Source organism: Neophocaena asiaeorientalis, unplaced genomic scaffold (genome assembly GCF_003031525.2).
Source record: "Neophocaena asiaeorientalis asiaeorientalis breed wild unplaced genomic scaffold, Neophocaena_asiaeorientalis_V1.1 scaffold134, whole genome shotgun sequence".
Classification (NCBI taxonomy): domain Eukaryota; kingdom Metazoa; phylum Chordata; class Mammalia; order Artiodactyla; family Phocoenidae; genus Neophocaena; species Neophocaena asiaeorientalis.
The window spans coordinates 7461371-7484277 of NW_020185339.1; the positions used below are offsets into that span (position 1 = coordinate 7461371).

At 33.2% G+C, this 22907-nt stretch overlaps 1 protein-coding gene across 10 annotated transcripts in view; it reads right to left on the reverse strand.

Moving 5' to 3' along the window:
• Positions 1–2065: 2065 nt before the first annotated feature.
• The window catches only part of ZDHHC17 (zDHHC palmitoyltransferase 17), a 232166-nt gene continuing 211324 nt past the window's right edge, over positions 2066–22907 (reverse strand). For all 10 annotated transcript variants that reach the window (XM_024736498.1, XM_024736493.1, XM_024736499.1 and 7 more), the window contains 7 exons: positions 15907–16031; positions 14606–14668; positions 10745–10838; positions 9770–9853; positions 8390–8547; positions 7640–7734; positions 2066–4916 (listed from right to left, as the gene is read on the reverse strand). In XM_024736498.1, coding sequence (XP_024592266.1) covers positions 4778–4916; positions 7640–7734; positions 8390–8547; positions 9770–9853; positions 10745–10838; positions 14606–14668; positions 15907–16031 — 758 coding nt within the window. In that variant the 3' untranslated portion in view covers positions 2066–4777. The remainder of the gene's footprint in view (positions 4917–7639; positions 7735–8389; positions 8548–9769; positions 9854–10744; positions 10839–14605; positions 14669–15906; positions 16032–22907) is intronic.

Genomic DNA, 22907 nt, shown 5'->3' on the forward strand with positions numbered 1-22907 from the left:
ATTGCACATGCATGCGGGGTAACTACCCAAGATCCAAGACTACAGAAAAAAACACCTGAAAGATTTAGAGAGAATGGTGTCTGGTGCTCATATGGAGCTGGGGATAGTGCCTATTCTCACCAGTGAGATTGAGAAGTGTGACTCTTGGAGCTTTGGATGGAGACCTCAGTACATTACTGAGGTCTTGCCTCAGTAATGGGGAATAATTAACCCTGAACTGAACACTGCTCTGGTCCTGCCTAACAAATCTTGCTTAACAGCAAAACCTGAAAGGATCAAAGTTTCCGAATAATTGCATCCCAGAACAAAGCTCTGGAATTTTTATAAGAATAACAAAATACCCAGCACTCAATTCATAGTGTCTGGCATCTAATCAAAAATTACCAGGCATGCAAAGAAGTAGGAAAATACAGTCCATAATGATGAATAAAAATCTATCAAAACCAACCCAGACCTGACATACATATGAAAATTAACAGGTAAGAATATTAAAACAATTATAACTGTACTCTCTATTTTCAGAGTTAAGTAGCGATACAGAAGATGTAAAAATGGTTCAAATAAAACATTGTAGGTGAAAACTATAATGTGGCAGATAAAAAATACTGAATAGTACTGATGACAGACAGCCTAGACAGTGCAGAAAAAAATTTAAGTGAACTTAAAGACATTAAAAACTATCTAAGATAAACACTAGGGAAAAAAAGAGAATTTTAAAAAATGAATTATCACTGAGCTATAGGACAATCTCAAGTGGCCTAATATACGTATAACTGGAGTTTGCTGAAAGGGGGGAAGAAAAATATTTGAAGAAACAATGACTGAAAATTTTCCAAATTTGATGACAAGTGTAAACCTACAGATCCAAGAAACAGCAGCAGCAGCAATGAGGCTTTCTAATGCTTTGGATGGAAATAATCCCTCTTTCTTACTTAGTACTAGAAACACTGCTGTCTATTAAAAAGTATTTTCCAATCCAAGTAAATATCTGATGACAGAGATATTCTGGTAAAATTTATCTGAGCAAAACATTCATACTCCAATTCAAAGGCAAAAAGAGTTTTCTAATAGGCACATTTGGTTTCCTTGAGTTTATGACTTAGCTGACCTAGATCAAGGGACATTCTGAAGTTTCCACTTGGAATTACAGATTTTTCTATTTTAATAGTCACATAAAGATATTTAATAGAAAACTCTAATACCAAGAACTTTATGAAATTGAAGGTTTACTTTCTGACCTGAAGCTAATATTTCTTGTCCTGGTATGTACCACTTGTTTCCAATTATCTCTGTAAACTCTTAGAACCAGAAATCTACATCATAGGTACAATCTACCAATCTGGGAAGGACTGGGGAATCCAGACAAGAAGACAAAGAGGAGAAAAGTACCTAACTGGAATGAAAAGGGAGGGCTTACAGTAGAATTTCCTTTATTATTTATATTTGTTCAAAACATTGTTACTTGAGTTCTACACAGCTCTGGAGGCATTACTTTCAATACAGTAAAATAATTATGAAATGAAAATTAGTCCAATCTGAAAATATTTGTTTAACACCACTGGGTTCTCAATTAAACCATAAACAATCATGTGAACAACAGGAAAGGGTTCCTCCGTAATTTTTGCTTTTTGAAGTCCCAAATAAAGCTTTCTTAGCCATGCAGGGTTTCTCAAGTAACTGAGATCAATGCTTGGTAGGTTTCCTTTTCCACTATTTTACTACAGAGTCTTTAGACATACTTACATTTAAATCTTACAGATTCATACAGTCCTTGAGGATCCTAAGTAACTCCATAGAATACAAAATTCTTAAAGAAAAACATATTCTCTTATTAAAAAAAAATTCATTACAAGCACAAACATACACACACAGAATTAGAGGTTGCTGGTTTTTGTTTTTTTTTAAAGAATACTACCACCACCTTCTATTTTTGCCAATTTCTAGTCTTGCCACCTGATTCCTAGTTGACCCAGATATAAACATATAGAATAATCTTTTCATATCACAGGTACCACTACCCATGTTTCATCAATTTCTTGAAGAGAACTGAGCAAAAAACCAAACACACATTTAAGAGTCAATATTTATTCTGATTAATATTTTACAAAATTTTGACAGATTTAATTTATGTAAGGAGAGCTAATTTATTAAACACTTTACAGGTTTTTCTTTCCACAGAGTAACACGTTAAGTAGCAAAATAATACTTGGCACAGTTATAAATAAAGAAAATATAAAAAATATCCATAGCTTAAGTATAATAATGATGCTGTTTTATGCCTATTAATATTTCAAATAAATTCCTGGGAACAACAAAATAAGGAAAAAATTCCAAAGAAGTAATTCATGTTTAGAGCTGAGAAATAAGTTCCTATTTGCTAAAAGTATGCAATGAAGCTGATACGAACTATTCCCCAAAGGGTCACCTTCATACACAACTTTAGAACGGGGTTAAACTGGTTCCACACACAGACCTACAAAATAATTAGACAGTACACAGAGGCATGGTTGGCTCCTGACCATCAGACCATTTCTGAGTTATAAATTTCACTGGTACTATGAGATGGCTAGTACTAAAGCATTAACATTGCTAATATTTTCCATGTATACATCTAGAGTTTTGTTTTTTTCTGTCTAACTGAAAGACATCTCCTTTGCACTAGAAAGAATATTGTACCATAAAGAAAGGACATGGTAGCAACACTCTCATCCAAACTCTGAGAAAACCACCATTGTATTTGACTGTTAATAAAAATGTATTCGATAAAAACTGCAACTGAGTCTTCATGTGAAGTGGCTCAAAATACAAAAAATTAAAATGAATTCTAGCCTTTTATAAATAACTTTGAATTTAAAAATTATCTAAAATTTCCCCCAATTAGTAGTCAAAACTAGCAGAGACATTTGTAAAGTTAACCAATTTTGTACATTCTATGACAAAATGGCACAATGCTATTGCCACCCCACACCCATCTCTTCCCTTTTCAAAAATAAAGTACGTATGCCAATTTTCTAATATTAAAACACTCAAGTACACTAAGAGTAATTTTTCTGATGTATGACTTATGCTCAAAGAAACTACTATATAAAAATGGTACTTGGAAATACTGAACATCAACTATATACATTTTCACTGCTCCTCTTACTAAGGCAAGGGGCGGGTATACCACTAGACTGCTTTAATACCTGTAATCTGCATTTTACAGAGAATACTAATTTTACCAAGCATCAGACATGCAGTGAACTTGCAGGGTATAATGCTTATCAACAGCGATATTGAACATCACTAGAAGCTCATTAATTATCTCCCTTTTCTTTTTGGTTGGATAAAATGAAATGAGCAGCTTTAAATACACTAACACATAGAGACACAAAGAGAAAACTATTTGATAAATTATTTATATGCAGATACGCAATCTTTACACTGGTCTAGGATCTGTCATTGGTCGGACCACCCTTTTCCCACCCTCCCCCAGCCCATTTCCTCTCACAGGTTTCCCACAGGTTGCTCGAACCACAGTTTGCTATAGCGCTTAAGAGGACTAAACCTGTAAACAATAGTTATGGAAGCAGTGACCAACAGTTCACCATGACAGTATGGAAATGCTGCAACAAAAATTGATCAGTGCATCATGTTTGACAATTCGAAAATCTTTCTGAAATTGTTTCAGACAGCATTAACAAATTTCAAAACATTCAATATTGGGAAAATTGAAACAATCTTAGGGATAAAATTCTTTCTGATAGGTCTTTCTTTAAAAACCAGAATATACCATTAGCTTTTCTTTTATTCACATGTGCTATATGTACAGAGATCATGCTCCATCTTTAGCTAGACTCCATTATTTTGTCTAGACTTTATTTTGCAGTATAGCCATTTATTTCTATTATTGAGAATTTTGCATTAACTTATTTGTTCTGCCTTTTCTTGAAAATAGCTCAACCCTTAAAAAACTGGACTATGTGCACATCAAATTAAATTCTAATTTATGCTTTACTGGATAGTGTGTGCCAGTATACATACTATGAGGTGTATCATGCACTTAGTAGGGCTTTTAAGTTGAACAAAATAACATGACTTACTATACTCATGCAAGTGCTTTATTATCAGACCATAAAACCTTAGAGCAAGGTTACTAAAAATTATTTCACTGAACTAGAAATATATCAGCATTGCCAACAGCTGATAGCAATAAAATATTGTTAGCACATTTTTTGGTGAACATTATTTTCTTGTGTCTTTGAAGACACATTACAGTAGATCCCTAATAAAACCACATGATTTTCATCACAGTATTTACATGTACATTCTAACACGTACATAATACTAGTCTGAAGCAATTTAAGACAACTTTCTTGGAATTAAATGCAATACTAGATTGCATCATAAAATTTAGCTGTATACCATAAATTTAATTTTAGCTAGAATCAAGCATTTCTGATCAGTATACCATGTCTGTCAACAGAATAAGTTCACTCTTTTTTCATGAAAAATGTTATGAGAACAAAACCAAAAAGTTGAGTATTTTGTGAATTCCCATATTAAGAACCATTAACATTCTTTTTAAGACCTTTATTCTTCCCAGAAGTGGCAGTGTGTTCTGTCCATGTTTACTTTTGTTAATAAAAGTGTTGAAAAAAAAGACTAAAATTCACAGTTAGCCCTACATATAGCATGCTATTTGTTCAAAGGATGTGGATTTGAGTGTGAGAGAGACACGGACAGACACAATTTTCAGGCACCACTCAGCAATATGCTTCATAGGATAAAGATGCTGCTACACGAGCTGGTACCCAGATCCTGATATTTGGTCATATTCTATGGTATACTGCCTGGTCCAGTCCACAATAACAGGACGAAAGAGGCCACAGCATCGAAATTCAAAGAAGTCTATAATATTCCTTACACATCCATGGCTAAACACCACCCCCAACAAAAAAGAAAAAGAAAAAGAAAAAAAAGTCTATTAGTACAATAATTTAATATGAGTTTAATATCATTTTAATGTTAAATATATTTTTTTTGAAACTTAAGAACTCAGGTTTCCTGCTAGAAAGAACCTGCTTATAACTCTACAAAATATGTATGCATTCATGTTTCTTCACGGCTCTGATTTTTCTCTTTTGCTAATACAATGGGTTACACAATTATATATTAAAGTTATTCAAATTTGCATTTCTTTCATTCCTGTGTAACACGCAATTTTTGATAAAACCTTTCCTTGACTGGTGGCTCTTTGGCAAGGAGACAAACTATATCCAAAATTGAGAGAGTAAAAGACAAAATAATATCAATAGCATAAACTTGACAGTGTACCCAAGAATAGCAATTTAAAAAAAGAAATATCAAGGAAAGTTCCCAAAATTTTAGAACTTCAAGAATACCTTTGGAAAAGCAGTTTTACACCTTACACAATTATTGTGCCTATGGGAGAATTCTCAAAACTACTCAACCGACTCTATTATTTTTGCTTTTATTTAAAGGTTTACATGCTTTCCACAAACATGCAACAATTAATAGCACCACAAAAGCTTGATGGCAGTAGATAAGCAGCTTGAGTAAAACTCAAAGTTTTAAATATTTCTATTATTAGGAAACTACTGTTTCTTAACTTTGAAGTGAATGCAAATTAAAAAGTATATATATAAATAAAAGAATAGAACAGTCTCTTCAATAAATGGTGTTGGGAAAACTGGATAGCCACATGCAAAATAATTAAACTGGACCACTATCTTACACCATACACAAAAATTAACTCAAAATGGATTAGACTTGAATGTAAGAACTGAAACCAGAAAACACAAGTGGTAAGCTCCTTGACATCAGTCTTGGTGATGAATTTGTGAATCTGATACCAAAAGCAAAGGCAACAAAAGCAAAAATAAATAAATGAGACTACATTAGACTAAAAAGGTTCTGAACAGCAAAGGAAACCCATCAACAAAATGAAAAGGCAACCTACTGAATGGGAGAAAGTATTTGCAAATCATATATCTGATAAGGGGTTAATATCCAAAATCTATAAAGAACTCACACAACTCAAGAGCAAAAAAGCAAACAATCCAACTAAAAAATAAGCAGATGATCTGAATAGACATTTTTCTAAGGAAGCCATACAGATGGCCAACAGACACGAGGAGATGCTCAACGTCACTAATTTTTAAGGAAATGCAAATCAAAACCACAATGAGATATCACCTCATACCTGTTTGAATGGCTATTATCAAAAAGACAAGAAAAGCAAGTGTCGGTGAGGATGTGTAGAAAAGGGAATTCTTGTGCACTGTTGGTGGGAATGTAAATTGGTGCAGCCGCTGTGGAAAACAGTATGGAGGTTCCTCAAAACATTAAAAATAGAACTACCATATGATCCAGCAATTCCACTTCTGGGTATTTATCCAAAGAAAATGAAAACGCTAACTTGAAAAGATATCTGCACCCCATGTTCATTACCGCATTATTTACAACAGGCAAGATATGGAAACAACCTAAGTGTCCATCGACAGATGAATAGATTGAAATAATGCGACACACACACACACACACACACACACACACACACACACACACACACACACTGAAATAAAATTCAGCCATTGTAAAGAAGAAGGAAATATAGCCACTTGTGATAACATGGATGGACCGTGAGGGCATTATAAGTGAAATAAGTCAGACAAAGAAAGACAAATACCACATAATCTCACTTACATGGAATCTGAACAACCAAACTCAAGCTCACAGATACAGAGAACAGACTGGTAGAGGGCAGAGGCTGGGGGTGGGGCTGGGCGAAATAGGCGAGGGGGGTTCAAAACGTACAAACTTCCGGTTCTAAAATAAGTAAGCCCTGGGGATGCAGTATACAGCATGGTGACTATAGTTAATATTGTACTTCATATTTGAAAATGGCTAAGAGAATAGATCTTAAAAGTTCTCATGACAAGGAAAAAAAATTTGCAATTATGTATGGTGACAGACATTAACTAGATTTTAGCAGTGATCATTTTGCAGTGTATACAAGTATCAAACCATTATGTTGTATACCTGAAACTAATATAATGTCATATGTCAATTATACTTCAATTAAAAAAAAGAAAAGAAAAGAAAACTAGGTGTGTGGAAATTTTTGTGTCATTCAGAGGGCAAATAAAGTAAGTAATTTGCACCAAAAAGTAGTTGCCCTAGCGTCTGGGAAATTTCCCTAAATAATGAATTTTAATCAACTGTATTTTTTAAAATCTTATTTCAATTTTCTGGATACATTCATTTTTGAATGAAAATTTATAAATTGATGGAAAGGTTAAAGAACAAATACTAAACGTTAGTAGGTCAATAAAGTTTGAATTGTATAATTAAGGAAAAAATGAATATCACAAATTTATATACAGTTAATGTGATAAATACTAAAGTTATGGTGAACTAACCAATGTTTCATCTGGCAGAAATCTTGGTATTCGGTATGTTTTATAAGCTATTTTACACATTGTTAAGTAAAATAAATATTCCCTGTTTCATATATTATTGCCATTCTTAAAGAAAATACTTCTCTTTGATGTACTCACTAGATATTTGCTGAGTTTAGTTAGTAAGGAACTTTATATGTCAAGAGAAAATATTAAATTCATAGATATGTACGTACTTGAATGGGCTTTCAATAGATGTTGTTGTGACTTTAAAGTGCTTGTATCTTCTGGCATTCATTCTTTCATTTGTAGTAATACCTAAACATGATATCTAAGAGGCAAGAGAAAGCAAACCATTAACTCTCTGAATATTTAATATAAAACAAGTTAATTCTCAAGAGGATCAGGATGGAGTCTGTTTCTGGCTTTCCATCAGGAGATCATCAAGCGGGTTTACACAGTACCATCTGACTCTGTGGGAAGTAGCTGGTTAAACAGGGAAAATATTTAAAAACAGGTCACCTGGCACTGTGTATGTGCAGGCATGGACATTATGTACATACTACCTCTCCATCAGCCCCTTTAAGAAGGAGCTTTTTTAAAAATCCTAATGAAAAAAACTCTTGAATAAATACTGATATTTATAGGTAATAAAATATTAAAACACACACAAAATTAATGGAACCATCAGTCTAAGCTCACACTTATATCCAACTGGATGTATGTAAACCAGGAAAGAGAAAAAGTTTTGATGACAGTAGTACTGAAAGTTAAAAGTTCATAATATAAGAAGAGGGAGGAGAGGTGGAGAGAAAGAGTGAAGAAGAAAGGAACAGCAAACTGAAAATTTTAACTCTTGAAAAAATTTTAATTACTGAAAAGTAGGAATGGTTACAGAGAGAGAATACATTGTTAACTTTTAAGCTAGGAGTGAATTTTTAAAAGTTCTCTGCACACTAAAGAACAAATAATGCACTTGCACATACCTGATACATCTGACACATGAGTAATACAGCCACCCACATGAAATGAAAAACACTGTTCAGAAACATCCAAAACATCCAGGGTGAACATGTGGCAATTTGAGTAATATATGTCCAAAATCCATCCTTGGTATAACTGGTCTCACAGTGGAGTCCCCAGTCTAAAATCAGAGCAGAAGAACGCAAATTTACTCAATAATCATTCAAGCACCTCGTGCGGACATTTGTGGTAGGCACCACTTAGAAAACACGATCCAAGAATTTAAATGATGACTTTCAATGCAAGTATTTTCATACTCTTAAGTAATCCCCTTGTACATTAGTGAAAAAACATATCAAAAGCAGAAATAGAAAAAGCAGCAGGCAATCCTAAAAACCAACAAACCTGTACTGTAACGATATACAGTTTTTATTTGATTGGTATTGCATACATACAATATGTAAAAAAACAATTCCTTTATACAAAGATAAGATGATACAGATATGTGAGACTTCTTTGGAGGGGAGGAACATAACACAAGATCACCTTGGTGAGGGGGGCTTTTTCCAAAACAAAATCTACTCTTTGAGAGCTGCTGCCATAAAGAACTGATGTTATTAGTAGGACTATGCTCTCTCTCTCAGGTGTGTTGGGCTGCCAGAAATTAGGTAAAGATCTCTGACAAAATCGTTCTCTCTGTTAATCCCTATTTGAGGAAGTAACCTCCTTTTTCATTAGGGCAATAACAGAGATTATTCTTAATATCTGTGGGAGTAGGAGGACTAGGAAATCATCCAAGACTTATTTTTAAGTCAGTATCTAATACATCTTTGTGCTAAATACCACCAAGCCCTGAAGGACAGTAACTAATATTTTCATTTAAATTCTTTCCAAATTATGTTCTCAGTGCAATAAAACCCCATCATTTCTTCTAAGATACTATACCCATATGATCACTGAATGACAACTTATTCTTAACCTTTTAAATATTCTCTAATAGGCAATAATTATACCTTACTCTTCAAAATATTTCAAGTTCTGTGCAAACTTAACTATATTTTCCCAGCTGTTTGGTAAGAAAGAGCAACTAGCACAATCACAAAATCTATAAACTACTAGAGTAAAGCAAGCATGTGATGTGAAAAATGTTGGTGTTTTTTACCCAGAAGCTTTTCAAAGCCTATTAAAAGATAATTAACTGATAATTCTGTTTCTTATACTCTATGTTGAACATGTTTGACAGTTCTATATCTATTTTTTCTTTATGCTTCATTGTAGTGAGGTGCCCCAAACCATAATTTTTAGTTAAAACACATTTGTCTTTATCACATTTTTTGTTAATATGGTAAAGCATGAGTACACAAACACGTGTTTTAAGAAGATAAAAAACTAATTGTACTCACAAGAAATACAACCATAAATCATCCAGCAGATCATAAAAAGCAAGAAGAATAGGTAGCCCATGAAGTATCTATGGTTGCCTGCACCTAAAGAACAAAACAGAAGCAATTTTTTTTAGCTAAGAAAAAACAACTGGAAATATACCTAGGGGTGAGGTAGGGGTGGCGAAATTCCATGAAAAGTGAGATACACCTTGGACAATAATCACATACATTATTTATTTTACAAAATGTTCTTCAAGAAAATAAATGTTTTAATAAAATTGTTAAAATAAAAGAATGCTTATAATGACACACAAAGATGTAGTGACTGCAATGATATTCATTCAAAAGAGTCTTAATGAACCAAATAAATCACAAGTTTGAGCTTTAATTCTACTATTTGCCTTGAGGTTTAAATAATCCTATTTTATCTTTAGTTTTATAAACTTTAAAATCCTACTTTTTAAAGGCTTCTCCCCAACACAGTCATACAATCTTTGTAATGTTTCCCTGCTGTCCTCTCATAAAATCTCCAGGGCCACGTCTCAGACCACTTAGTTCATTTCCTCAGACTATGCCATTCTTGAACACTGAGATATGTAGAGTTCTTATCTGTCATCCTTCTCTGCCTCTGTACATAACAACCTTTAGATATTTTTTATTGCCTTACTTTCTTTAGTTTAACTAAAAAACAACACAATCTGCCTCTTTACTGATTTCACTGTTATCCAATGGAGAAAATAGGAAAGAGTAGGCACCAGAGAGAATTGATAGAGAAATTATATCAATCTTTTCTAGACACTGATTTTATGATGTCTTTTCCCCTCTCTCTTACAACTGAGTTGATGTTTTGCCACTCAGAAAATAATTGGGGGAACAAGGGGTATTGTAGGGTGCTAGAATGAACCTTCTACACCTACTTTAATATTGTACTTCATTAGTTACCTAGAGTAATTTAAATGAACAATATATTTAGAAATTACTCATAAAACTTACCTACACAGTTGCCCACCCATGGACAATGATGGTCGAATTTTGCAATACAGCGGTTGCACACACCACAATGTTTGGACCTCACTGGTTTCCGTATCTGTTAACAGGCATGTTAAAAGATTATGAAAGGCACTATACCTAAGAGAGGAAAGCCGAACATTTTATTTTCTCAAAATACAATATGAAAAAAACCCGGTATTTTTTGAAAAGGATTATACCAAGGTTTCCAAAGGAATAGAACCAAACAAAAATCACTTTTGTTTAATAAAATTTCAACTGCAACAACAAAGATGAAGAGGATAAGTCTACTCTAAAATATAAATTCGGGGCAGAATTTATATTTTATAAATTTTTATTAAAATTTTTATAGAAAAATTTTTTATAGAAAATTATTTTATAAACATTTTTATATAAAAATTTTATATAAATATTTATAAAAATATAAAGATGGGGCAGAACCATCAATTCACAAAAATAATTAAGAATCAAAGATCAATTTGCTGTTGCAATGAATGGTACTATATTTAATTCACAGCCCTCAAATTCCTCAAATATCACTCTTCAGGCTTCTTAATGAAAATGTATTGCAATTAATGGTCATAATACTGGTTGTTGCTTAATAAAATGAAATTGGTTCCTTACTAAAAGGAAGGTCAATTTAGAAGTGAATAAAAGAGAGCTTTAAAAATTCGCATCATTAATAAAATGTCTTCCCAAAGTTTACAAATCCAGCAAAAAATCCCAGTAAGTGTACACGTCTTTCTTTTAGTGAAAGAAATCTGAGATCTCAGATTAAGGTACAGCACTTCCTCTGCTGAACTGCACGACCTTATCTAAGAAAGTACAACATGCTTAAGAAGTTTAGGCAGTCCCTGTTTGTTTTAAAAAACATAAAATACATTCTTCAGGTCTTCACAGGCAATAAAAAACTCATGTTTATGATGTTTTAAGTGTTATGAAATGTTTTTCTCTACATTACTCTAAAGCAACCAAGTGAATACAAGAACTCATTGGCGATCTTCAAAGAGCTGCTAGTCCCAATGCTGGATACATGACAAGAGCTACAGTTATTAACCCTTGCTAGAAACAAATTTTGTAATATCCTTTATTTGTGTTTCAATAAAAGCACTAACATTTCCCCAACAGTTTGCATAAATTACACACTATTCTGAGGTACTAAGAAAAAGGCATAGGTGCACTATGTGGTTCTTACATGTATTAAAAAATCTGTGGACTCAAGAAAAGGCTAAGTCATTCTTCACCACAGATATGAGACTAAAACTATTAGCAGAAAGAAGTAGGATATATCAAACAAATTTTATCCTTACTTCCAACTCTCAGCTAAGTCTCCTCTTTGGGCAACAGCTGTCAATGAATTCTGCACAAAAACTGACACAAGGCTCCTAAACACAACAGTTGCCGTAGTTCACTTACAGAGCAATTCATTTTTGGAAAATTCTGATCTACATGTGTCTGTGTATTTTTCAAAGTAAAGATACCCATATAATGACAAAATACCTCTGTCAATTTGAATCATTTTATAATAGAACAAGCTCTTTATTTTACAATAACAAATTATCTATCCAGAATTATGCAGCTTATAACATAATATATAATAAAATGTTTATGCTATGATGAGAGAAAGTCTTGTTCTTACCATCAGATATTTACTTAATAATGAAACTGTATTGAGCAACTCTATATAAAGAACCTGTTTGCTGACTGCAAGACTGATGCCCTCACAATGAAAAAAGAAATGGTTAGAAAATGTGTTTTCCACTTGGGATATTCTTTCTACAATCATAATTTGGCTATATCTGATAAAAATGGGGGTACTTTTAGATAGAAAAGATTATGTTTCAATAGATGTTAAATTCTAGTTTTGTTAATTGAGGTCAGTATTTACCGTCTAAAACTCTCTTCCCAAATAGCTCTTTGTTACTATGTTATGTTATTGTAAAGCTTAACTGTTATGTTAACTTAACTATGTTATGTTATTGTAAAGCTTAGCTTAACTTATTAAGAAGATATCCTAAGCTTGTTTCTGAAGCTGATCACTGTAATCTATCTTTGGATGAAGATCAGGTGCCCCATGATCTATAACCAAGGTGTTATGCATACTGGAATAAGCACCATTTAAAGGACTGTCTCCAACCTAGATGAAAGGCTTCTTATCAGGTATTCTCAAGTACCTCATGCACAAGGAAACTGAAGAGAATCAACTCTTAAATTCATATTTCCCAATTAAGAAGGGCCTCTGCATTGAACTGTCTATAGAAAAGACTGCTGACCCCAAATGACAACCACACCAGGATAAGAAAACAACAGCAGTGGTAGGCAGCTGACCCAAGAATCTGTATCAGTCCTGAAGAACCATCCAACTAATTTAATTGAACTGTTTACCAAATGTTAGTCTTCCTATCAAAATGGAAAGTTATTGTTTTACTTCTGACCATACTTTTAACCCCAATGTTCAGGATGGAAAGAAAATTCTCTAGTGAAGTTGTCTAACTATTCATGACATGTATCACTGCTTGCTTTGAGTGTACTGCTAAAAGCACATGCACAATGTTTGAAAGACAATTTGGTATAATTGATTAAATGCATAGCCTATAAAGTGTTAAAAAAACAACAACCTGTTTGCTATATGGCAAGGATATCAGCAATGTATACCTGACTTTGTGGAACAGAATTATATTTTCACAGAATAGTAGAGTATAAAAATGTCCTAAATGTTAAGAATACAATTCTGTAAATTACCTATTGTAAAGCACAGAAACAAAAGCCTTTTTAAAGCATGCTTGAAAATACAAAAGAATCAGTCAGTACCCTAAAGTTGTTACCAAGAGTAAAGCAGTATATATTTCGAACATCCAAAATCGTAACTGTTAGGTCAAAGAAACAAACAACCAAACAACTGTTTGGTTAAGTGAAACAACTTAAAAGAATCTGTAGAAGTAGAGCTTAGTTTCAAAAACTCATTCCAGAATCCTAAACTAAGTCAATTATTTTATTATTATTCAACTGTTAAGATATTAGTTCAGTTGTAGTGTATAACTTAAAAGTATAAAAGGGCATTTAGTTTCAAGCATGATTTGGGGATATTTCCATTTCCATGTAGAGAAATATGGTTTAACCACTGCGGCAGTCTGTATATTTTCCACAAGAACTAATTATACAAATTAAGCAGAAAATCATTAAAACACATAACAGTATTATTCTATAGAAATTAGATGTCTATAGTAATAAAACAATGTCAGTATCACTATATCTGATTCCATAAGTAAATGCCATTTAATTTCATATATAGCTTTATCTATGACCTGGTTGAATATGACAATGTTTAATATCAATGATAAAATAGTGCTCTAAGTTGAATAAACACTCATACAGATGGATAACTGCTCTAATTGAACCAGTTTAGAGGCCATGTTGTCTTAAAAGTTATCTAATAATTTCCCACTGTGACCTTTAAATATAAGAATAAATTTTCTTAAAATATAATTAGGATAACAGTATATTAGGGAATCATAGTAAACTTTTGACTTTAAATACTTTTATTACTTAGTTTTTTATTTGTTGAATTACATTTTAAGAGAGAAAAAGAGAATAAGAATGAATACAAATGAATGGCACCACTGAATCATAAGTGTAGTTAAGGTCTACCATCGGGGGAATAAGCACATTGGAAAGGAGACATCTTTTCACCATCTTTCCTCCTGTACCATGATCTAAAAGGCATTTTGCAGGGGTGGGTCAAGAAATGTGCTCAGTGAAAGAAACTGTCCTGGTTTCCCAAACTCTCTACGCTATTCCACTGGTAGGGGAAGAGGGGAGAGGGAAGAATAAAGAAAAATATATTACCAAACAGGTACTGCAGAATATACTGAGGTCCAGACTTCCTGTCTCTGCAAGTTCAACTATTGTCTGTGAATTAAAAAAAAAAAAATTATTCAAAACAGAACAATACCAACTATTGTGCCATCAATATGAGTATCAATACACACTACTAAATATAAAATAGATAACCAACAAGGACCAACTGCATAGCACAGGCAACTATACTCAATATTTTGTAATAACCTATAAGGGAAAAGAATATGAAACAGAAAAAGTATATATATGTATAACTGAATCACTGTGCTGTACACCTGAAACTAACACGACACTGAAAATCAACTATACTTCAATAAAAATAAATATATGAGTATCAGCAAACACAATGCTCATTTTTAATTAACCAATGTTTTCAGCTAAAGATAATAAAATCTCTTCACTTACTCCTGCTATTTCATTATAATATGAATACAGGAATTTTATTTCTTGGATATATGAAAAAGCAACCCTAAATTTAGTTATGGGAATATTTCTCTGAGAATAAAACTAAATGACCTATCCTAAGAACTAGTCTGTATAAGGTTTTGATGATTAAGGGACGAATGTAAACCTAAGTCCAATAAAGAACTGAATCTTCAGAACTGGATTATGACTAAGAAAACCTGGCAAATCAATAACCAGTAATGTCTAAAGAATACTGGAATATAAGGGTAGCACTCTTTATGCAGCCTAGAAAGGGGAAGATTAGACCGTAAGAACCTACTAGTGTTTTAATCCATGTGGATAGGAAATAATTCATCAGGATTTGTTCTGTTTTCAGAGACTGGATTAAATAGCTCTTAAAATGATCTAATTGCTTCTAATCCAATTCTCTACTTACCGTGACATCTTTGGATTATAAATTCAGTTTCCTACGTACCTCAGCTATAGATGAGGGGTGCCCTGGATCATATATACAAACATTTCAGTTATTAGAACAATATATCTACACTATCAACCAGTTTAGTGGCCTTCTAATTTACAGTCATTTAACAAACATTTACTGAATGCATATTTATTTGCTGAAGGTTTACAGAGATGTGTAAACTACTGTTATTTGTCCCTCAAAACAATCATAATCCTTATAAAGGAGAGAAACATGAAATTTTAAAATGTCATGGAACTGTTAAGGACTGGCATCACAAGAACACCAAAGGTGAGCACCAACTACACATAATCTCAGTTTGGTTTGAAATTTCTAGTTTCCTTTTTTGTACTCTATTATCTGCTAAAAATACTGATAATCTGGCAATAAAACACAAGTGACTAGTTAGATTGTATCTTGCTACCTTTTTCTTTTGTTCCTCTGTAGCTTTAATAATCCCTGGATCTGATTTCCAAGATTTTCCAAAATTGTAGAAAAGTGCAATACTATTGACAAGGAATGGAAGATGGATAAATAAAAAGTTGAGATGTACCTAAAGTTAAGGAATCTAAAGAAGCAATGAAAACTAGTTATTATTATAGGTAAACTTATAATCTGTAAAATTTTATCACACATACACACAAAAACCTCCAAAAAAATACAAGATGGTTTATTTATTACATCAAAATAGATTACATCTATATATGTTAGTCTATCTATTACATCAAAATAAGTACATTTCCCATTCTGCTCATAAATAAGTGTAAAAACTAAAAATGTGAATTTTTTATGAACTTTAAATCATGTAGGGTTATCTGACACTTTTGAAAAGTCAGTGAATACATTATTTTTAAATGATCATTATTTCTTTTAACAAAAATGAAGGGACTTCTCATGTTCAAAGTAATTAGCATATTATCAATATTTTATCTATATGCATTAAAATCTACCAAACACTTAGATATCACACCCATCTATTTAAAAGACTGTTTTTACATTCTCTCCGTTGCCATTTTTGCCCACATTCAAGGTGGCCTTAATTTTAGAAAAGGTACTTATAAACCTGCTTAAAACAGAAAAAGCTTCTATGTTTACATTTTTCTACCTAATGAAAATATAAGAAATGTACTAGGCACTTATAAGTGAAGAATCAAAGACTATTTTCAATAACACTGGGAGAAATAAATCAATGTTGCTAGAGCAACACATTTTTGGGACACAAAACATACCATTTTCAAGATTTTACGTAGGTAAAAAAGCTATCCACAAAATTTCTCACGAGAATGGTGCCTTCCCTGTACCAGAGAAGAAAGGAAAGGCCTCATCACCAAAGCCTGGGAAGGACACTGACAGACAGGGACCTGTGTTTCACATACTGACTGCACTAACCCTTCTCTTCCACTAGTCTCCCCACACAGCCCCTAGTCACATCCCCATAACTGACTGCCCCTAGCTCAAACCCTCTGGCTTGTCATTTCTTCACAAATGTATCGTTTCTTTGCTAAAAGGCATAAAGATTCCTACTCTGGTCACTTCTTCAGGTCTTCATTATTTATGAAGGCCCCCATGTACATGTAAAAAAAAAAAAACCAAAAGATTTAATAAAATGTTAGGCTGGGAATTCCCTGGTGGTCCAGCGGTTAGGACTCCTCACTCTCACTGCCGAGGGCCTGGGTTCGATCCCTGGTGAGGAAACTAAGATCCCACAAGCCACAGGGTGCGGCCAAAAACAAAGATTTTATGTAGTACAAGTATCATACAAACATTCTGTAAGACATTTGGACATTATCATGTATACACACTCTATATTTCTTATGAAGCACAGGTAAGAAAGAATAGCTTCGGGCTTCCCTGGTGGCGCAGTGGTTGAGAGTCTGCCTGCCGATGCAAGGGACACGGGTTCGTGCCCCGGTCCGGGAAGATCCCACATGCCGCGGAGTGGCTAGGCCCGTGAGCCATGGCCCCTGGGCCTGCGCGTCCTGAGCCTGTGCTCCGCAACAGGAGAGGCCACAACAGTGAAAGGCCCGCGTACCACAAAAAAAAAAAAAAAAGAAAAAAGAAAGAAAGAACAGCTTCATGAATGAAACAATCCTATATTTGTTTGGTAAATATGAAAACACTAAACAACCACTTAAAATACAAGAGGAAAAAAAGGAAGAAAGAGTAGTTAATATCACCTGCCATATATAAAAGTGATTTCTCTTTCTCCAGTCCCCTATTTATTCCCAACTTTCACCATCCTTATTCCCCAAAATCCATGGGTACAGCCAGAAGAGAATAAACAGAAAGTCAAATTTTCAGCTCTTCCAACAGCAAAATTTGCTTAAGAATAAAGCTGGATAAATGTATGTGCAATGAATGCTGAACCGTGGCATTTTTCAGGGCAGTATCTTATTATAACAGTTTCAAAAAGTGCTAACATATAAGTATATATAGGTCAGGTTCTTACAGCCTGGATTAAATTTGCAGAGAGCTAACTAGCAGCTCAGTAAATGACTACAGGTTTGAAAGGGATATTCAGGAATTAAATATCAGATGAACTTAAAGAATTTCTTTGCTTTTTTAAAGGGAAAGAGATTAGATATCTTCAAATGGTAGTTTAAACTTAGCTTTAGCAATAGATCAGTGCAGTTAATTTAAAGCATTTAACAGAAATAATTTTTGGGTATGGCTGTTTTTTGTAAACCTTTTTTCCTAATGAAAGTTAGAAAACATTAAAAAGCATAGACAAAAACAGTAACTCCACAACCCAGAGATAACTCCTTTTATTTTTGGTATTCTGCACTTTTAATCATAATTGAGATCATTGTGTATTTATTAACATTAATAAAATAACACTTATTTGTCACTGACTACAAGCCATTTATTTAGGCTGCACAAAAACCCTATGATAAAGCCTGCTGCTATCCCCATGATAAAACTGAGGCAGAGGTTAATTAAGCAGTCTAAGATTAAAGAATGGATTAGAGGTGGAGCTGGTATTACAAGCTAGGCTCTTACTACCTATGCTATTCTGCCTCTCCAAAGTGCTCTGCAGTTTACCCTGGGTCATTAAATATTATGGGAACAATATCTTTGGGTATGAACATTTTTATTGCTTGATATATATTTTTATACCATCAGATTATTTACAGAAAGATACACCAATTTACAACCCCACTAGCAATACACATTTGTTGATCACTATGTTTGCACTAGCATTGAGTAAAGGAAAAGAGCTGCAAATTTAGAAGCAAGAGAAGCACTATTTTATTCTTAATTTGTATTTGTTTTTATGCTTAAACAGTCCTCCAATTAGAAATAAAACAAATACTTGTCATCAACGTTTTCATTTAAATGTTTATGGAATCTTCTTTTTCCATTTAACTCTTTAATCTACTTGGATGTTATTTTGATGCCTGCTGTGAACTACAGCTCTAACTTACCATAATACCCCCAAAATGAACCAAAAACAGTCAATCAAACCAACCAAGTGATCTGCAAAATGCAAGCAACAACTTTGGAAAGAGGACAAGCCACACTATACCATAAAGTTCAAACTAGGGGTCAAGGAAAGAAGATGATTCTGGTGAGACAGGCCACCTGGGGTAGTTCTTAATCCCACCTCCATCTGTATTAGTAGTATGGGAAATGTGGATGAAAAGACAAAGTCAGAATTCTTATCAATCCCACCCTGGACTTCTGCTATGGACTGAATCATGTCTCCCCTCTTCCAAATTCATATGTTGAAGCCCTAACTTATAATGTGACTGTACCTGGAGATAGGCTCTTTAGGAGATAATTAGGTTAAATGAGGTCATAAGGGTGGGGCTCTAACCCAACAGGACTGTGGCTGTATAAGAAGAGGAAAGAAGAGATCTCTCTCACTCTCTTCCTGCCATGTGAGGACACAGGGAGAAAGTGACTGTCTGTAAGTCGGGAAGAGAGCCCTCACCTGAACACAACCGTGCAGGCATCCTGATCCAGAACTGTGAGAAAATTAATTTTTGTTGTTTAAGCCACCCACTCTAGGATATTCTGAAATAGCAAAGATCTAAATATCAGAAAGAAGTCATTTTTCTCTAAATTATTCTATAGCTTAAATAGAATTTCAATCAAAATTGCATTAGGCTTCCCATGGAACTTAAGGAGCTGATTTTTAAAAATTTAAGCAGAAGTGCGAAGGGCTAAAAAGAGGTAAGATATTACTGAGAAACAAAAAGTTGGGAAACTTGGCCTACCAGATATCATGAGTTAAGAATAAAGCTACAGTAATATGATAATACAGTACTGGTAAGGCACACAGATCAATAAACCGAATAGAGTACAGGAAACTTGATAAATATCGAGGTTGGTACTGCAACTGAGTGAGGAAAGAGTGTGTTGGAGCAATGAGTTCTCTAATGAGCAAAAAGGAAGACACTGACCTCTCCCGTCACATCATTCGTTATACACAGTAGTCAAACACATGTGAACTAAGAACTTTTGTAAGAGTATCTTCAATGACTTCACAGAAACCTGCACATGTGCACAAAAAAAAGATATACAAGAATACTTATAGCAGTATTGTTGGAATTCACAGGTGATGACTGGATACCTAAAGATAGGGATTAAAAAGCTTAGAAAATATGAGAAGGAAACTAGCAGAGATACATGTAAAACTGAAGAAGTCCTAAGAGTAAACTACAGGAAAAAATGCTCAAGAGGAAAATGCACAGGAAAGAATGGCGAAAATGATAATTCTGCACTGTTTTCATTTTTACATATGTAATGATCCAGGTTCCATAAGTTTCTCACATCCACCTTTGGTTTAAGAAGCTTAAGACCTGATTGAAAAATAATTATTTTTAGATATAAAATTCCTAATAAGTTATTTCAAAAGTGTTGCCAATACAATAAACAGTAGACTCTACTGTTCACCACAGTGAATTTTAGAGTTGTTTGATCATTATAAAAGAAGTATGGTCAATGAACAAAATTTTCAAATAAATAAAAGCACAAGAAAATCACTCACAAATCTCACACCCAGAAATAACCACAGCTAAAATTACATGTACTCACTTCCGGCTCTTTTGCACGTTTTAAAATTAGAATCTCTCTGTAAATACAATTTAGTATTTTTTCATTTGTTATATTCTAATTATGAGCCCATATCACTAAGTCTTAGAAAAGCATTTTAATGGCTATTTTATCCTGTACCATATGTCACATAACTGAAAAATCTTTCCTCCTATTCAGGTTGGACATTTAGGTTATTTCCATTTTTTCCCTATTATATTGTAAATGGTACTATGATAAATATCCTTGTAAATAAATCTTTGATCTTATCTCTTATTATTTACTTATAAATAATTAAGAGATCAAAGGCCCTTTCTACAGGTTGCTAAATTGCTTTCTAAGAAGGTTTAGGAACTTAAAAATTATGTTCAGAGTAGAAAATAGGGCATTTGAAGACATACTGTATCAGGTCAAAGAGCTGGGTTCTATATCAGACTCTCGATAATTACCTAGCTATGTAACTCTGAGCAAGACATACAACTTCTCTGAACCTCAATTTTTCCATCAGTTAGAAAACAGCATTACGATTTGTGTGATTTATTTTTTTAATCTGAAAGGATTGTTCTGAGAACCAAGTAAAACAACATATCTGAAAGAACTATAAACCAGAAAGTCACTAAACAAATATAACATGTATATGGGGTAATACTTACCTAATGAATAGTAAAAAAGAAAAATAATTTATTATAACAAATGGTTTACATCAATATAATACTCATTACCACCACAAAAACACTTAAGTTGGGTAACATATTATGAGAACTAAAATAACTTTTATACAGTTGATCCTCATGCCTACTAGCTAGAATTTATTTGTAACTCCAAAATCAATATTGACAGTGCTTTTGCAGTCATTTGTACGTGCAAAGCAGCAAGAAATATGAGTTGCCCTATGCACACATTCCCCGCTGAGTTACATGAGGCAATACTCTGCCTTCTTGTTTAGCATTTGTGTGCTTCTTTTGGTGATTTTGCTGTTTAAAATGGTCTCCAAGTGCTTAAGTGCCATCTGATGTTCCTAGGCACAAGTCTTTATACACAGACTATATAAAACTCTCTGGCATAAAGTTTTCATTATTTGGTACTTTACTAATTATCCTGTTTTTCTCTACTTACATCCAAACAGATTAATAAGAGTACAGCAACAGTCTAAAATTATTTTGAGATGTGAATCTGACTTTTTTCCTTGAACATAAAATTTACTGTCCAGTTTAGGAAGCAAAGTTAGAAAATATGTCTGGAATACTGAAGTCATTTCAGAGGTCAGTGCTTTTTTATAAATTTAAAATAATGAGGTACTGAAAAAGAGCAGATATGTTTTACGCATTAAATGTTCCAATAAGATAGTTCTAATGCTTAATAAATCCCTGAAGAACAATTTTTATATCAAAGTATAATACAAGCCTAGAATGAGCTAGTGAAAACTGCCACATGGAAAAATTTCAGTAGACACTATGCTAAGAAAGTATTTAAAAGTACTACACTTTCTAAAAGTAATCCTACAATGCTGTGAAAATATAAGAATTAGAAGTGTAGTTACAATTCTGAGGCTCCATTTCACAAAGAAAATTAGCATATTTTGCTTTTGTCTAATACACAAGACAACTTAAAAAGAATGCAATATTAAACCATGTAACACTGTGAAGTGAAACCAGCTATTAATTAATATTGTTCAGAACAGTTAAAAGTCACTGAATAATTCATACCATTTAAAATCTTATATACTTTTTATAGCAATGTCTTGAAAAATGATTAAGACATTTATGAAACATGTACCTTTAGTATAATAAAACAGACTGTCTTACTGGTTGACTTTTTTCTATTAAAAATATCAAAAATTGACATTGTCCTTATTTCTTGAGATGTGAATCTGACTTCTTGAGATGTGAGATCTGAATCTCACACATACACACACATTTACAATTTCAAATTATATTACTTTTTAAAAGTATAGTACATTGAAATAATATGCTGAAGTTAGCAACATTTGAAGATACAGCATTACATGTTTTTCATGAAGCAAAAGAGAAAACTGTTACCTATCACAGCAAAATAGTAAGTTGTGATAATAAGAAAATATTTAGAGAAAATAATTTTGACACTAAAACATGGAAATCACAGTTCAGTAGAAAGGTTCAGAGTAAGTGTTATAGAATAAAGACAAATATGTGTTTCTACCCTGCTTTATTAGAGACTAGCTGTGTGACCTTGGGCAAGAATAACAGCTTACCCTATTTAAGCCTAAATTGTCTCATCTATAAAATGGAGACAACAGTACTAACGTATAGGATGTATACTAAATGGAGCACAACGTATTTAAGAAAATGCCCTTTAAAAAATCAATAAATGGTCACTATTATTATTATTACTGATATTATTAAAAGCAGC